The sequence below is a fragment of the Oryctolagus cuniculus genome, chromosome 11, assembly GCF_051225735.1.
Source record: "Oryctolagus cuniculus isolate XC-2025 breed Fujian yellow rabbit chromosome 11, ASM5122573v1, whole genome shotgun sequence".
Lineage (NCBI taxonomy): Eukaryota > Metazoa > Chordata > Mammalia > Lagomorpha > Leporidae > Oryctolagus > Oryctolagus cuniculus.
The window spans coordinates 88,845,545-88,860,234 of NC_142877.1; the positions used below are offsets into that span (position 1 = coordinate 88,845,545).

The 14,690-nt window shown below is 38.4% G+C and overlaps 1 protein-coding gene across 8 annotated transcripts in view; it reads right to left on the minus strand.

Annotated features, from left to right (window-relative positions):
• The window catches only part of MGAT4C (MGAT4 family member C), a 798,266-nt gene that overhangs the window by 88,924 nt on the left and 694,652 nt on the right, over positions 1–14,690 (minus strand). For 2 of the 8 annotated variants that reach the window (XM_051845722.3, XM_070052668.2), the window contains exon 4: positions 302–392. The exons of 5 other annotated variants lie outside the window; for them this stretch is intronic. In XM_051845722.3, coding sequence (XP_051701682.3) covers positions 302–341 — 40 coding nt within the window. In that variant the 5' untranslated portion in view covers positions 342–392. Of the gene's footprint in view, positions 1–301; positions 396–14,690 lie in introns of all 8 variants that reach the window. One more of the 8 variants, XM_089307550.1, reaches the window with a different exon arrangement.

Sequence of the window (14,690 nt, forward strand, 5' to 3'; positions counted from 1 at the left end):
ATGTAAACTTTATATATGTCTAAAATGAAAAAGATGTTGAAATAACTTCAGAGTCATTGTAAATGGCCTAGCATTTTATAGAAATCATAATTGAAAAAGCATTAAAGAGTTCTAATGGCTATGGAAATGTTTGCAGGATAACAAAATATGAAGAAGTGAAAGTGAAGACCTTCATGAATACCACTGGGATCTTCATTTTTGGAAAAATGAATTGCTTTAATTGCATAAATGTCAGCTATTGCTACCTCTTGCCATACTGCCTGTGCATGGTATGCTAATATAAATAATAAGAAATGTGTACCTCTTGCATTACTCCCTGGCAGTCTTCTGCATGAGCACATGAAGAACTTCAAGAATGAAATCGACCACACTACAGCACTCAGCAAAACGCACTGCTGTTAAGGAACCAAGAACATGAAGAAAAGAAAAGAAAGATCACCGTTCCAGAAAATCTATGCTCATATGAATCTTAAGTCATGTATTCTTTTTCCTTCACATCATTGTGGATGGAAATCTTACACGGAAAAAAAAATTGGTTAAACTGATTGTGCTTCACTGTCAATGTAAACCTATGGTCAGGGATACATCTAATTCCCAGAGCTTTCATCATTAATATTTTATGAGTCTCACTGATCTCCCATCTCGAAGAAAAATTTATCTTTCATTTGTGTAAGCAGTGCCTGCCGAGTAATAGATTTCATTTCTATAAGCTGAGTGGAGAAATGCAAACGGCAGCAAAGGTAAGAAAAGTCAAAGTCTTCATCTCTTTTTATGGGAGTCTGGTTGCAGTTTACCAAGTTGCAAAGTTAGCCAAGGAAAATAAAAGAATCTGGGGGAACCGTGGAGAGTGTCAGTTCACTGCCAACATACTTCAGCTTATCCATATAAATGCCTAGAGGTTTAATCTGAGTTTTACATGAGATGATTAGCCACAACAACTATTTTTTATTTAAACATTTTAATTGGAAAATATTAACTCAGTCGTGGAAACTTTCTTCATAATACCTGAGGTAGCTAAAAGACAATTGATGATCTTTGAACTTCAAACTGAAAACACAGGATATGTCACCCCTTGGTTGAATGTGGCTTTCTTCAGTTTAACTAAGGATTCTGTTCATAGATTCATCTTTGTCACTTGTCACTCGAGCTGAGGATTCCCTGGGCAGTATGTATCCACAAAAACAAACAAACAAAAAACAAAAAGAGTGTTCCAGTATCCCTTTGAAAGCCAGAAACACAGAGGCAAAGCTGCATGACATTTGTCTGGGCAATGATTTCTTGGATAGGATCTGAATGACACAAGCAACAAAAGTAAAAATAGACAAATGGGATGACAAACAAACTATAAAATTCTTGCACAGCAAGCAAATGATCAACAAAATAAAAGTCATCCTACAGAATGAGAGAAAAGATTTGTAAAATTGGTCTGATAAGTGATCAGTATTTTAAATATGTGTGGAATTAAAGCAACTCAATAGCAAAATAAAAAGTAATCCACTTTAAAAATTAACAAAAAGGGCTGGCATTTGGCACAGTGGTTGAACGGTCTCTTGGGTCACTCACAGCACATTTCACAGTGCCTGGGTTCAAGTTCCCACCTCTACTTCCAAATTCAGCTTCCTGTTAAAGCATGCCCTGGGAGGTAGCAGGTGATGGCTCAAGTTGTTGGGTCTCTGACACACACACACACACAGGAGAGATCTGATTTGAGTTAGTGTTTCCTAGCTTCAGCTTGTCCCAGCTCTGGCTATTGCAGGCAATTGGGGAATGAACTTGCATAGAATCAGTCTCTCTCTCTCTCTCTCTCTCTCTCTCTCCCTCTCTATGTCTCTCTCTTTCTCTCTCTCTCATATAAATTTTAAAATGGGGAAAGGGCATGAATAAACATTTCTCATAAGAAGGTACTCATACAAATGGATAATAGATGTATGAGAAAAAACTCAATGTCTCTATCATCACAGAAATTCAAATAAAAAACAGGAGACACCACCTCACACCTGTCAGGCTATTAGCAAAAAACCAAAAAGATAAGTATTAGAGAAGCTGTGGAGGCAAATTAAATTTTGCACATTGTTGGTGGAAATATACATCAGTATAGCCACAGTGGAAAGAAGTATGAAGGTTTCTCAACATTAAAACTAGAACTACTCTATAATTCAGCTATCTCACCATTAGGTGTATACATAGGGGAACTGAAATAAATTAGGTTGAAGAAATATTTACAGTCCCATCTCATTGCAGCAGTGTTCACAATAGCCAAAATATGGAGCCAAACTAAGTATCCATCAATGGATGAATGGAGAAAGAAATATAATACATATACATAATGGACTATCCTTCAGCCTTAAATAAAAGAAGGAAATCCTGTCGCTTGTGATAACATTGAAAACCTGGAGGAATTACCCTAGGTTAAACAAGCCAGGCACAGAAAAAAACAATACTACATGATCTCACTCCCATTCATAGAACTTCAAAAAGTTGAACTTTTTGAATGGTGGTTAGCAGGGGCTGGGATGGGAGTGAAGTTTCGAGTGGGCCAGTTTACTAAAAGTGTACAAAATTTGTTAAAATAAATTTAAGAAATTTATTTTATAATGTGGTGACCATAGTTAATAATAATGCATTATATACTTGAAAATTTGCAACAGAGTAAAATAATAAGCATATGAGGTAAAGTATGTTAGTTAGCTCAATGTTTCCACAATATGTTTTAGGATATTATTTGAACACTACAAATATATAAAATTTTTATTATTAATTTAAAAGGCTGAATAAATGTTGGTAAAATTAAACAAAACAATAGCGAAAATAATAATAACAGTAACAGAAATCAGAAAGTTTTTGGGTTTCTGTCTATCAGTTCTATCTAGTCACGGGAGGTGGAGAGTGGGACCTTCAAGTGGTTGAATAGGTAATTACCTTGAAATGTATTTAGTGCATAATCAGGAAAAAAATCTTGGTATTGAAGAAGCATTTTCCTTCTCTAAAGAACCTAGAATTAAAAACTGTACAAAACAACCATGTTTAATTTCTTCAACATCTATAGTTTTAATTATTTACTAACATGGGTGATTTATCTAACAAATTTGTGATCTCTTAGAATATACATAGGGTGCTATTTGTTTTAGTACAGAATTGTATCTCTGGAGTCTTGTATACCGCTGACAAGCAATAGGTGTTTGGTAACTTTTCCTTAGATTATGTGCATAATTTTCTAGAACATTAAATATTGAGGAAGTATAAACTGCAAATATTGGTGAAGTGTTAGTGAAAGTATAACTCAGAATAATGGACCAGAGAACACCACCTCTTTTCTGTTAAGAACCGTCTAATCTAGTTCCCTTATGAATTTGTCTGCTTAATTTGTGTATTAGAAATGCAGAAAATTTCCCCAAATTGAAAGAATAAACATTCACGTTCATGTTAACATAAAATTACCAAAACTGTATGAGAGTCTTTTTTTCCTCTCGGTGGCAATAGGGTGTTTCATATTTTAATAATACCAGAATGTTTTTTGTTTGTTTTCTTTTTTTTATTTTTTAAAAATGCTTTTTTGTAGTTATTATATTGCTTGAGTAACAATGGATTCTTTAATTAATGTTAAATTGAGGTAGGAAGGCTGGGTGGGTATTGGACATGTTTATCTCCTTGGTGACTAATTTTTGTTCATTGTCCTGAAAGCCCTGAAATCTGGGGTAGGCATGTGACACAGTGGCTATGAGATTGCTTTTGACACCTATATCCCATATCTGATGGTCTGGTCTGAGTCCCACCTCCTCTGTTTCCAACCCAGCTTCATGTTAATGCACACTTTGGGAGCTAGCAGGTGATAGGACAAATACCTGCATCTCTGCCACCATGAAGGAGGCTCAGATGATGTTGCAGGCAGTTGGGTTGTAAGCCAGCAGATGAAAGATCTTTCTATGTCGTTCTGTGCCTGCCCTTCTTTCAAATAAAATGAAAGAAAAAAATTAAAAATTGTGTAAAAATTTACTAAAGCCTATGGATTTTCAGGGTTTCAATCACTGTTAAAACTTGGAATCCAAATTCCACAGAATCATCACATGCAAGCACAAGAGAAGGACAAGGAATTCATGAGTGAATCTGGGGGAAGGTGTCTACTGGAGGAGGTGTCTACTGAAATTAGTCTTTTGGGATGATGGCGTAAAAGAAATGACATTGGGGAAGGGTTGTTTATTAGAGAAAAGATTTTCTCACAAGTGTGGGGAGCTTTCTTTTTCACTCCAAGTAGTCAGCCTCTGTGTATTTGTTCCCACAGCACCTGCCCATGGGCCTTCCCAGGATGTCCCTATCCTATCAGATCAGCGAATCAGATAACTGTGCTGCCAAAATGATGTCCTAAAATGCAAAACTGATCAAGTCATGCCTGAATGATCCCTTCATTGGTTCTTATGGTCCATTTGATTAAATAAGATTCTTATTCATCTATTTTACTCACATCAAGAATTCTGAGCTGCAGCACTCTGAACTACTTGCCATTTCCCAAAAACAGTGCATGTGCGCTTTCATGCTTCAATGCCTTTGAACACATATTCCATTTCCCGAGACAAAACCTTGAACAACAGTCACCTCTACAAGAGTGTTTGTGACCCTTGCAGCAATGTCAGTCACTTTCCCTTCTTAGAACTACAACTCGAGGACTAACTACCCCTTACTGCAATCTTGGTGTAAGTGTCTGTACATTCCCAATGCTGTAAAAACAAGGGTGAAGCACATAGCATGTCAATTTTGAGTTTGGAATACAGTAGATATTAATAGTCATTTTTCATGTAAGGAATATAATGAATTAATATAAAATTTTGTGCTAATTGGAGAATTAAATACAGCTTTTTGAAGAAATACTTTAACTCAACAAGACTTCTCTAGCAGGCAGAAATTTGAATTCTATGCACTAGTATTAGCAGAAGTATTTTTGAGATGGCAGCTCTTTCTCTACTTTTTAAATAATACATTAGTATAGTTTCACTTAAATTTAAGGGCTTTTTAAATCTAGATTTTTAACCTAGATTTTTAATCCTCATTTCTTTGCTTAGTCATTAAATAAACCTTTTCTTGTATGGAAATACATGGAAAAAAGAGGCTGTAAATGAAAATGCATGCTTAATTACCAAAGCAAGATTTTTTTATGACTTGATATTTTAGTTATTAAAGAGATTTGGAGGCCTAAGCTATCCAGATAACTATATTTTCTCATAAAAATGCATATCAATGTTACAACAAATATGCTAAACAGACATAATGCAGTCAAATTTAAAACGGCATCAGAAAGATGGTGGCTCCTTCTGACCATTATTTGACCAGTTTATATACATAGAATAAGTCTCTTGCAAATCTACAGAAATGCAGCATAGCAATTAATATGTTCAAATTTCAGTCATGGCCCTTTTCACCAGAAAAATAAACTCACTGTATACCAACAGTGAGAAATATTTTTATTTTCACTAGTAGTTAATATATTATTCAATAATACTGTCAATCAATTGTGCTTTAAAATGTACAGTCATTTAGATCTGAAAAATAACTATATTTTCATGTGTTCTTACAGCAGTCTTATAAGGCAAGCACAATAACTTTCTGATTATTTTCCATCCATACCTTAAAGATGAACCATACAAGATTTGATAATTTTACCAAGGTCATATTATGTATGTATACACCACACACACACACACACACACACACACACATATATATATAATATGGATTCAAGATTTGAATGGAAAGTAATTCATGGTGTGTAATATAGTCATCTCTCTGATTTTTGACAGTCTGTGATTTTAATAAGAAAGTAAGAATTGGGGGAAGTGGCAAGATGGCGGAATAGGAAGGGAGCACACTGATAGTCCGGGAAGAATCAGTTTAATAAAAGTGGAGATACTGCAGGTTCAAGGAAGAGTTGGGGAAGAAACAGCAGAGGAAACTCTTCTGCAACTAGTGGTTCATGGTGGACCTGTGTGGAGGGCATGGGAGCCCACAGCGCAGGATACCAGTGTCGGAATCTACGCACCAGCGCTAGAACATGAGATGAGCCAAACCTCAGTAGCCCGAGACATCAGCAGGAAAGTGGAAGGAGGAGCCTAGAGGGAAGGAGGCATGAAGCCCCATGGGGGAAAGTTCACCAGGCTAACTAGAGGAGAGAGGACAACAAAAGGGACCAGTATGGACACGAGTTTCTCTCTCTCCACTCACCTCCCAAAGGCAAGCAAGACAAAGAGCAGGCACCATTTTGGACATATTTAAAAGCTGCACAACCTAAGGGCTGCGCCCACCCTCAGCCAAGCAAAATCCTAACTCTGGGGGGTGAAATGACAGGAGATTAGGACCTAGTAAATGTGTGGAGCTAATGAAATGAGACTGTGAAAAAAGAGACAGTGGGTGAGAGAACTCACAGAGTTAACGTGAGTACTCTCCAGAGATGCTACATTCAGTAACCTTGGCAACCCAGTGGGAGACTGCAGAAGAATTTGAGCCCACACTGAGGGCAGAACAGATTCCCTGTGTGGTCCTTGGGAAAGAGCAGGTGAATGTTATACCCACAGGAGCCACAGATTTGAAGCTGACTACCTTCAATTCCACTCAGCTGCGCGGAATTACTTCCTTTCTGAAAAAAAAAAAAAAAAAAACAGAGAGAGAGAGAGAGATTTACCATGCCTAACCTGGGAGTGCCACCTTTGGCAAACCCTTAACCCTGAGGAACCAAACAGAGCTCTCTGGCCACACCCATCTCAAGCCTCTAAGGTTCCATCAAAAGCAGACAGTCCACTTAATACAGTCATAATATAACAAGAAAAAAAAAAACACCACAGCGAGGGAAGAAGAATCCAAAGAATATCTCCACAATGCAAAGCAAAACACAGAAACCAAGGAAACAAGAACAAGGAAGACATTATGACACCCCTAAATGAACAAGACACCCTAAGCCAAGATTATGATGATGAGATGGAAAAAATGCAAGATACAGATTTTAAAAATTTATGATAAGAGATGTGCAATTCAGGACATGCTCAAGCTGACTTGCCTCAAACGGTGGAGTTAGAAACATACCAGGAGATTCGAATTCAAGCCCATCGAGGTGGCATGTACCAATGCCATCTCACTAGTCCCAGTGATCAATTTCTGTTCACAATTGATCATAATGATAGGACTAAGAACCAAAGGGATCACATAAACAAGAATAGTGTCTGCAAATACTAGCTGATAGAATCAAAAAGGGAGAGAATGATCCAACATGGGAAGTGAGATACACAGCAGACCCATAGAATGGCAAATGTCCTAACAGCACTCTGGCCTCAGAATCAGCCCTTAAGGCATGCAGATCTGGCTGAAATGCCCATGAGAGTATTTCAGGCATGGAAAGCCAAGACACTCTGGGGAAAAAAAAAAAAAAAACCTAAATGAAAGATCTCTGCGAGTGAGATCCCAGTGGAAAGAATGGGTCATCAAAGAAGGAGGTACCTTTCTCTGAAGGGAGGAGAGAACTTCCACTTTGACCATGGCCTTGTCTAAATATGATCAGAGTCAGTGAACTCAGGGGGCTTCCATAGCCTTGGCAGCTCATGACAAAAGCCTAGGGTGATTACTGATGCCATAAACAAGAGTGTCAATTTGTTAAGTCAACAACAGGAGTCACTGTGCACTTACTCCTCATGTAGGATCTTTGTCCTTAGTGTGCTGTGCATTGAGATTTAATGCTATAACTAGTACTCAAACAGTATTTTTCACTTTATGTTTCTGTGTGGGAGCAAACTGTTGAAATCTTTACTTAATGTATGCTAAACTGATTTTCTGTATATAAAGAGAAACGAAAATGAATCTTGATGTGAATGGAAGGGGAGAGGGAGTGAGAAAGGGGAGGGTTGTGGGTGGGAGGGACGGTATGGGGGGGAAGCCATTGTAATCCATAAGTCGTACTTTGGAAATTTATATTCATTAAATAAAAGTTAAAAAAAATTATGATAAGAACATTTACAAGTTTTCAAAAACAAATGCTTGAGCTACAGAAATCCTTACTGGACAGGACAGAAAATCTCTCTCATGAAAATGAAATCTTAAGGAGGAATCAAAATAAAACGCAGAAACTAGTAGAACAGGAAAGTGTGATAGTGAAGAGAAATCAAAATGAAATGAAGAACTCAATACATCAAATGACAAACACATTAGAGAGCCTTAAAAACAGAATGGGTGAAGCAGAAGAGAGAATATCGACTTAGAAGACAGAGCACAGGAAAGTACAAAGTCAAACCAAAGAAAAGTAGAGGAAATTAGAAATCTAAAACATATTGTCAGGAATCTGCAGGATACTATTAAAAAACCCAACATTCGGGTTCTAGGAGTTCCTGCAGGCATGGAGAGAGAGAAAGGATTAGAAGGCCTTTTTAGTGACATGCTAGCAGAGAACTTCCCGGGTTTGGAGAAGGACAGAGACATCCTAGTACAGGAAGCTCATAGAACCCCTAATAAACATGACCAAAAGAGATCCTCACCACGACACTTTGTAATCAAACTCACCACAGTGAACCATAAAGAAAATATTCTAAAATGTGCAAGAGAGAAATGTCAGATTACTCTCAGAGGATCTCCAATTAGACTCACAGCAGACTTCTCATCAGAACCCCTACAGGCTAGAAGGGAATGGCGAGACATAGCCCAGGTACTAAGAGAGAAAAACTGCCACCCCATAATATTAAATCCTGAAAAGCTCTCATTTGTGAATGAAAGTGAAATAAAAACCTTTCATAGCAAACAGAAATTGAAAGAATTTGTTGCCACTCGTCCAGCCCTGAAAAAGATGCTTAAAGATGTGTTACACACAGAAACACAGAAACACGGTCATCAATATGAAAGAAGAAAAGGAAGAAAACCTCACAGCAAAAGATCACAGGAAGTTCAAAGCATATATTAGGAGACAACTTTGGGAAATGGCAGGGCAAATTTACTACTTATCAATAGTCAAATTGAACATTAATGGTCTCAACTCTCCAGTTAGAAGACGCAGATTGGCTGAATGGGTTAAGGAACAAAACCCATCTATTTGCTGCTAACAAGAAACATCTTTCCAACAAAGATCCATACAGACTGAAAGTGAAAGGCTGGAAATAGATACACCATGCCAACAGAAATGAAAAAAGAGTGGGCGTAGCCATCCTAATATCAGACAAACTTTAACACAAAAACTGTGAAGAGACACAAAGAGGGGCACTATATAATGATTAAGGGATCAATTCAACAGGAAGATATAATGATTATCAATGTATATGCACCTAATTACAGGGCACTGGTTTATTTAAAAGATTTGTTAAGGGACTTAAGGGAGAATTAGACTCCAACACAATAGTACTGGGGGACTTCAATACTCCACTCTCAGAAATAGACAGATCCACAGGACAGAAGATCAACAAGGATACAGTAGATTTAAATGACACTATAGCCCAAATGGATCTAACAGATATCTACAGAACTTTTCATCCTACACATAAAGAATTTACATTATTCTCAGCAGTACATGGAACCTAATTTAAGACTGACCAAATACAAGGCCATAAAGCAAGTCTCAGCAAATTCAAAAGAATTAGAATCATACCATGCAGCTTCTCAGATCATAAAGGAATGAAGTTGGAAATTAGCAACTCAGGAATCCCTAGAGCATACGCAAACACATGGAGATTGAACAACATGCTCCTGAATGAACAATGGGTCATAGAAGAAATTAAAAGAGAAATCAAAAACTTCCTGGAAGTAAATGAGGATTAACAGCACAATATACCAAAACTTATGGGATACAGCAAAAGCAGTGTTAAGAGGAAAGTTTATATCAATAGGTGCCTACATCAAGAAATTGGAAAGGCACCAAATAAATGAGCTTTCAATGCATCTCAAGGATCTAGAAAACCTACAGCAAACCAGACCCAAATCTAGTAGGAGAAGAGAAATAATTAAAATCAGAGAAGAAATCAATAGGATTGAATCAAAAAAAAAACAAAAACAAAAACAAAAACAAAACCAAAAACAAAAAATCAGCCAAACGAGGAGCTGGCTTTTTGAAAAAGTAAACAAAATTAACACCCCATTGGCCCAACTAACTAAAAAAGAAAAGACTCAAATCAATAAAATCAGAGATGAAAAAGGAAATGTAACAACAGACACCACAGAAATAAAAAGAATCATCAGAAATTACTACAAGGACTTGTATGCCAGCAAACAGGGCAAATTATCACAAATGGACAGATTCTTGGACACATGCAACCTACCTAAATTGAACCAGAAAGACATAGAAAACCTAAACAGACTCATAACTGATTCAGAAATTGAAACAGTAATAAAGGCCCTCCCAACAAAGTAAAGCCCAGGACCAGATGGATTCACTGCTGAATTCTACCAGACATTTAAAGAAGAGCTAACTCCAATTCTTCTCAAACTATTCAGAACAATCAAAAAAGAGGGAATCCCCCCAAATTCTATGAAGCCAGCATCACCTTAATTCCTAAGCCAGAAAAAGATGCAGCACTGAAAGAGAATTACAGACCAATATCCCTGATGAACATAGATGCAAAAATCCTCAATAAAATTCTCGCCAATAGAATGCAACAACACATCAGAAAGATCATCCACCCAGACCAAGTGGGATTTATCCCTGGTATGCAGGGATGGTTCAATGTGTGCAAAACAATCAATGTGATATGCCACATTAACAGACTGCAGAAGAAAAACTATATGATTATCTCGATAGATGCAGAGAAAGCATTTGATAAAATACAATACCCTTTCATGATGAAAACTGTAAGCAAACTGGGTATAGACGGAACATTCCTCAATACAATCAAAGCAATCTATGAAAAACCCACGTCCAGCATCCTATTGAATGGGGAAAAGTTGGAAGCATTTCCACTGAGATCTGGTACCAGACAGGGATGCCCACTCTCACCACTGCTATTCAATATAGTTCTGAAAGTTTTAGCCAGAGCTATTAGGCAAGAAAAAGAAATTAAAGGGACACAAATTGGGAAGGAAGAACTCAAACTATCCCTCTTTGCAGATGATATGATTCTTTATTTAGGGAATCCAAAGACTCTACTAAGAGTAGAAGAGTTTGGCAAAGTATCAGGATATAAAATCAATGCACAAAAAAGCAATGCCACGGCTGAGGAAGAACTTCTAAGATCAATCCCATTCAATAGTCACAAAAAAAATCAAATACCTTGGAATAAACTTAACCAAGGACGTTAAAGATTTCTATGATGAAAATTACAAAACCTTAAAGAAGGAAATAGAAGAGGATACCAAAAAATGGAAAAATCGTCCATGTTCATGGATTGGAAGAATCAATATCATCAAAATGTCCATTCTCCCAAAAGCATTTTATAGATTCAATGAGATACCAATCAAAATACCAAAGACATTCTTCTCAGATCTGGAAAAAATGATGCTGAAATTCATATGGAGACACAGGAGACCTCGAGTAGCTAAAGCAATCTTGTACAAAAAGAACAAAGCTGGAGGCATCATAATACCAGATTTCAGGGCATACTACAGGGCAGTTGTAATCAAAACAGCATGGTACTGGTACAGAAACAGATGGATAGACCAATGGAAAAGAATAGAAACACCAGAAATCAATCCAAACATCTACATCCAACTTATATTTGATCAAGGATATAAAACCAATCCCTGGAGTAAGGACAGTCTATTCAATAAATGGTGCTAGGAAAATTGGATTTCCACATGCAAAACTATGAAGCAAGACCCCTACCTTTCACCTTACACAAAAATCCACTCAACTTGGATTAAAGACTTAAATCTAAGACTCAACACCATCAAGTTATTAGAGAGCATTGGAGAAAACCTGCAAGATATAGTTACCGGCAAAGACTTCTTGGAAAAGACCCGAGAAGCACAGGCAGTCAAAGCCAAAATTAACATTTGGGATTGCATCAAATTGAGAAGTTTCTGTACTGCAAAAGAAACAGTCAGGAAAGTGAAGAGGCAACCGACAGAATGGGAAAAAATATTTGCAAACTATGCAACAGATAAAGCGTTAATAACCAGAATCTACAATGAGATCAAGAAACTCTACAACATCAAAACAAACAACCCACTTAAGAGATGGGCCAAGGACCTCAACAAACATTTTTCAAAAGAGGAAAACCAAATGGCCAACAGACACATGAAAAAATGTTGAGGATCACTAGCAATCAAGGAAATGCAAATTAAAACCACAATGAGGTTTCACCTCACCCCGGTTAGAATGGCTCACATTCAGAAATCTACCAACAACAGATGCTGGTGAGGATGTGGGGAAAAAGGGACACTAACCCACTGTTGGTGGGAATGCAAACTGGTCAAGCCACTATGGAAGTCAGTCTGGAGATTCCTCAGAAACCTGAAAATAACCCTACCATTCAACCCAGCCATCCCACTCCTTGGAATTTACCCAAAGGAAATTAAATTGGCAAACAAAAAAGCTGCATGTGTCACTCCCCCATTCATGGAGGAATGACACTAGACCCTGCGCTGTTCTTTTTGCCCTGCCCTTCCCAGGTTAGCTGCCGGTCCCCCCTCCTCCGCTGAGGGGCAGCACCCCAGCCGCTTTCCCCGCTTCCATGGAGGAGCGGCAAACCACCGGCCGGCTCTCTCAGGGGTTGCTCAGATGTTCCTCAGATGTTCCTGGTGCATGTTGTCTCTCTCCTCCTTTATAGTCCTCTTCCACCAATCCATGCTCTGCTGCCCACATGCCAAGCACGCTGCTCTCCTCCAATCAGGAGCAGGATCAGCTCCTGCAGCTTATCAGTCAAATTGGCGAAGCAGCTGTGTAGAAGTTGTTTGCTGTCTCTCAGCACCATATTGTGGGAGAGCAGATGTGTAGTGTTAGTCTTAGTTCCAGTAACTTGGTCTAGTCTCAGTTGCTCCCCACAGCCTGCACCTTAATGTTTATTGCAGCTCAATTCACAATAGCTAAGACCTGGAATCATCCCAAATGCCCATCAACAGTAGACTGGCCGGTGCCGTGGCTCAATAGGTTAATCCTCTGCCTAGCGGTGCCTGCACACCAGGTTCTAGTCCCAGTCGGGTTGCTGGATTCTGTCCTGGTTGCCCCTCTTCCAGGCCAGCTCTCTGCTGTGGCCAGGGAGTGCAGTGGAGGATGGCCTAAGTGCTTGGGCCCTGCACCCCATGGGAGACCAGGAGAAGCACCTGGCTCCTGTCTTTGGATAGGTGCGGTGCGCCGGCTGCAGCGTGCCGGCCGCAGCAGCCATTGGAGGGTGAACCAACGGCAAAGGAAAACCTTTCTCTCTGTCTCTCTCTCTCTCACTGTCCACTCTGCCTGTAAAAAAAAAACAACAGTAGGCTGGATAAAGAAATTATGGGATATGTACTCTATAGAATACTATACAGAAGTCAAAAAATGGAAATTATGGGATATGTACTCTATAGAATACTATATAGCAGTCAAAAAAATGATATCTGGTCACTTGCAACAAAATGGAGGAATCTGGAAAACACCATGCTGAGTGAATTAAGCCAGTCCCAAAGGGACAAATATCATATGTTCTCCCTGATTGGTGACAAATAACCAAGTACAAAAGAGGAAACCTGTTGAAGTGAAAAGGACACTATGAGAAACAGTGACTTGATCAGCCCTTGTCTTGACTATTGATGTACAATGTAATACTTTATCCCTTTTAGTATTTTTTTGTTCTAGTTAATACTATTGGTTGAACTCTGTAATTAACACACATTATTCTTAGGTGTTGAAATTTAACTGAAAAGTGATCCCTGTTAAATGTAAGAGTGGAAATAAGAGAGAGAGGAGATGTACAATTTGGTACATGCTCAATTGGACTGGCCACAAATGGTGGAGTTAGAAATGTGCCAGGGGAGTCCAATTCAATCCCATCAAGGTGGCATGTACCTATGCCATCTCACTAGTCCAAGTGATCAATTTCAGTTCACAATTGATCATACTTATAGGTCTAAGAGTCAAAGGGATCACACAAACAAGACTAGTGTCTGCTAATACTAACTGATAGAATAAAAAAGGGAGAGAACGATCCAACACGGGAAGCGGAATACACAGCAGACTCATAGAATGGCAGATGTCCTAAACAGCACTCTGGCCTCAGAACCAGCCCTTAAGGCATTCAGATCTGGCTGAAGAGCCCATGAGAATATTTTAGGCATGGAAAGCCAAGACACTCTGGCAAAACAAACAAACAAACAAAACAAACAAACAAACACACATACACAAAACCAACCCTAAATGAAAGTTCTCTGTGAGTGAGATCCCAGTAGAAAGAATGGGCCATCAAAGAAGGAGGTACCTTTCTCTGAAGGGAGGAGAGAACTTCCATGACCATGGCCTTGTCTAAATATGATCAGAGTCAGCAAACTCAAAAGGCTTCCATAACCTTGGCAACTCATGACTAGGGATGTTACTAGGGGGGTTGCTGACATCATAAACAAGAGTGTCAAATTGTTTAGTCAACAATAGGATTCACTGTGTACTTACTCCTCATGTAGGATCTCTGTCCTTAATGTGTTGTCCAATGTGAATTAATGCTATAACTAGAACTCAAACAGTATTTTACACTTTAGGTTCTGTGTGGTGCAAACTGATGAAATCTTTGTTTAATATATACTAAATTGATCTTCTTTATATAAAGAGAATTGAAAATGAA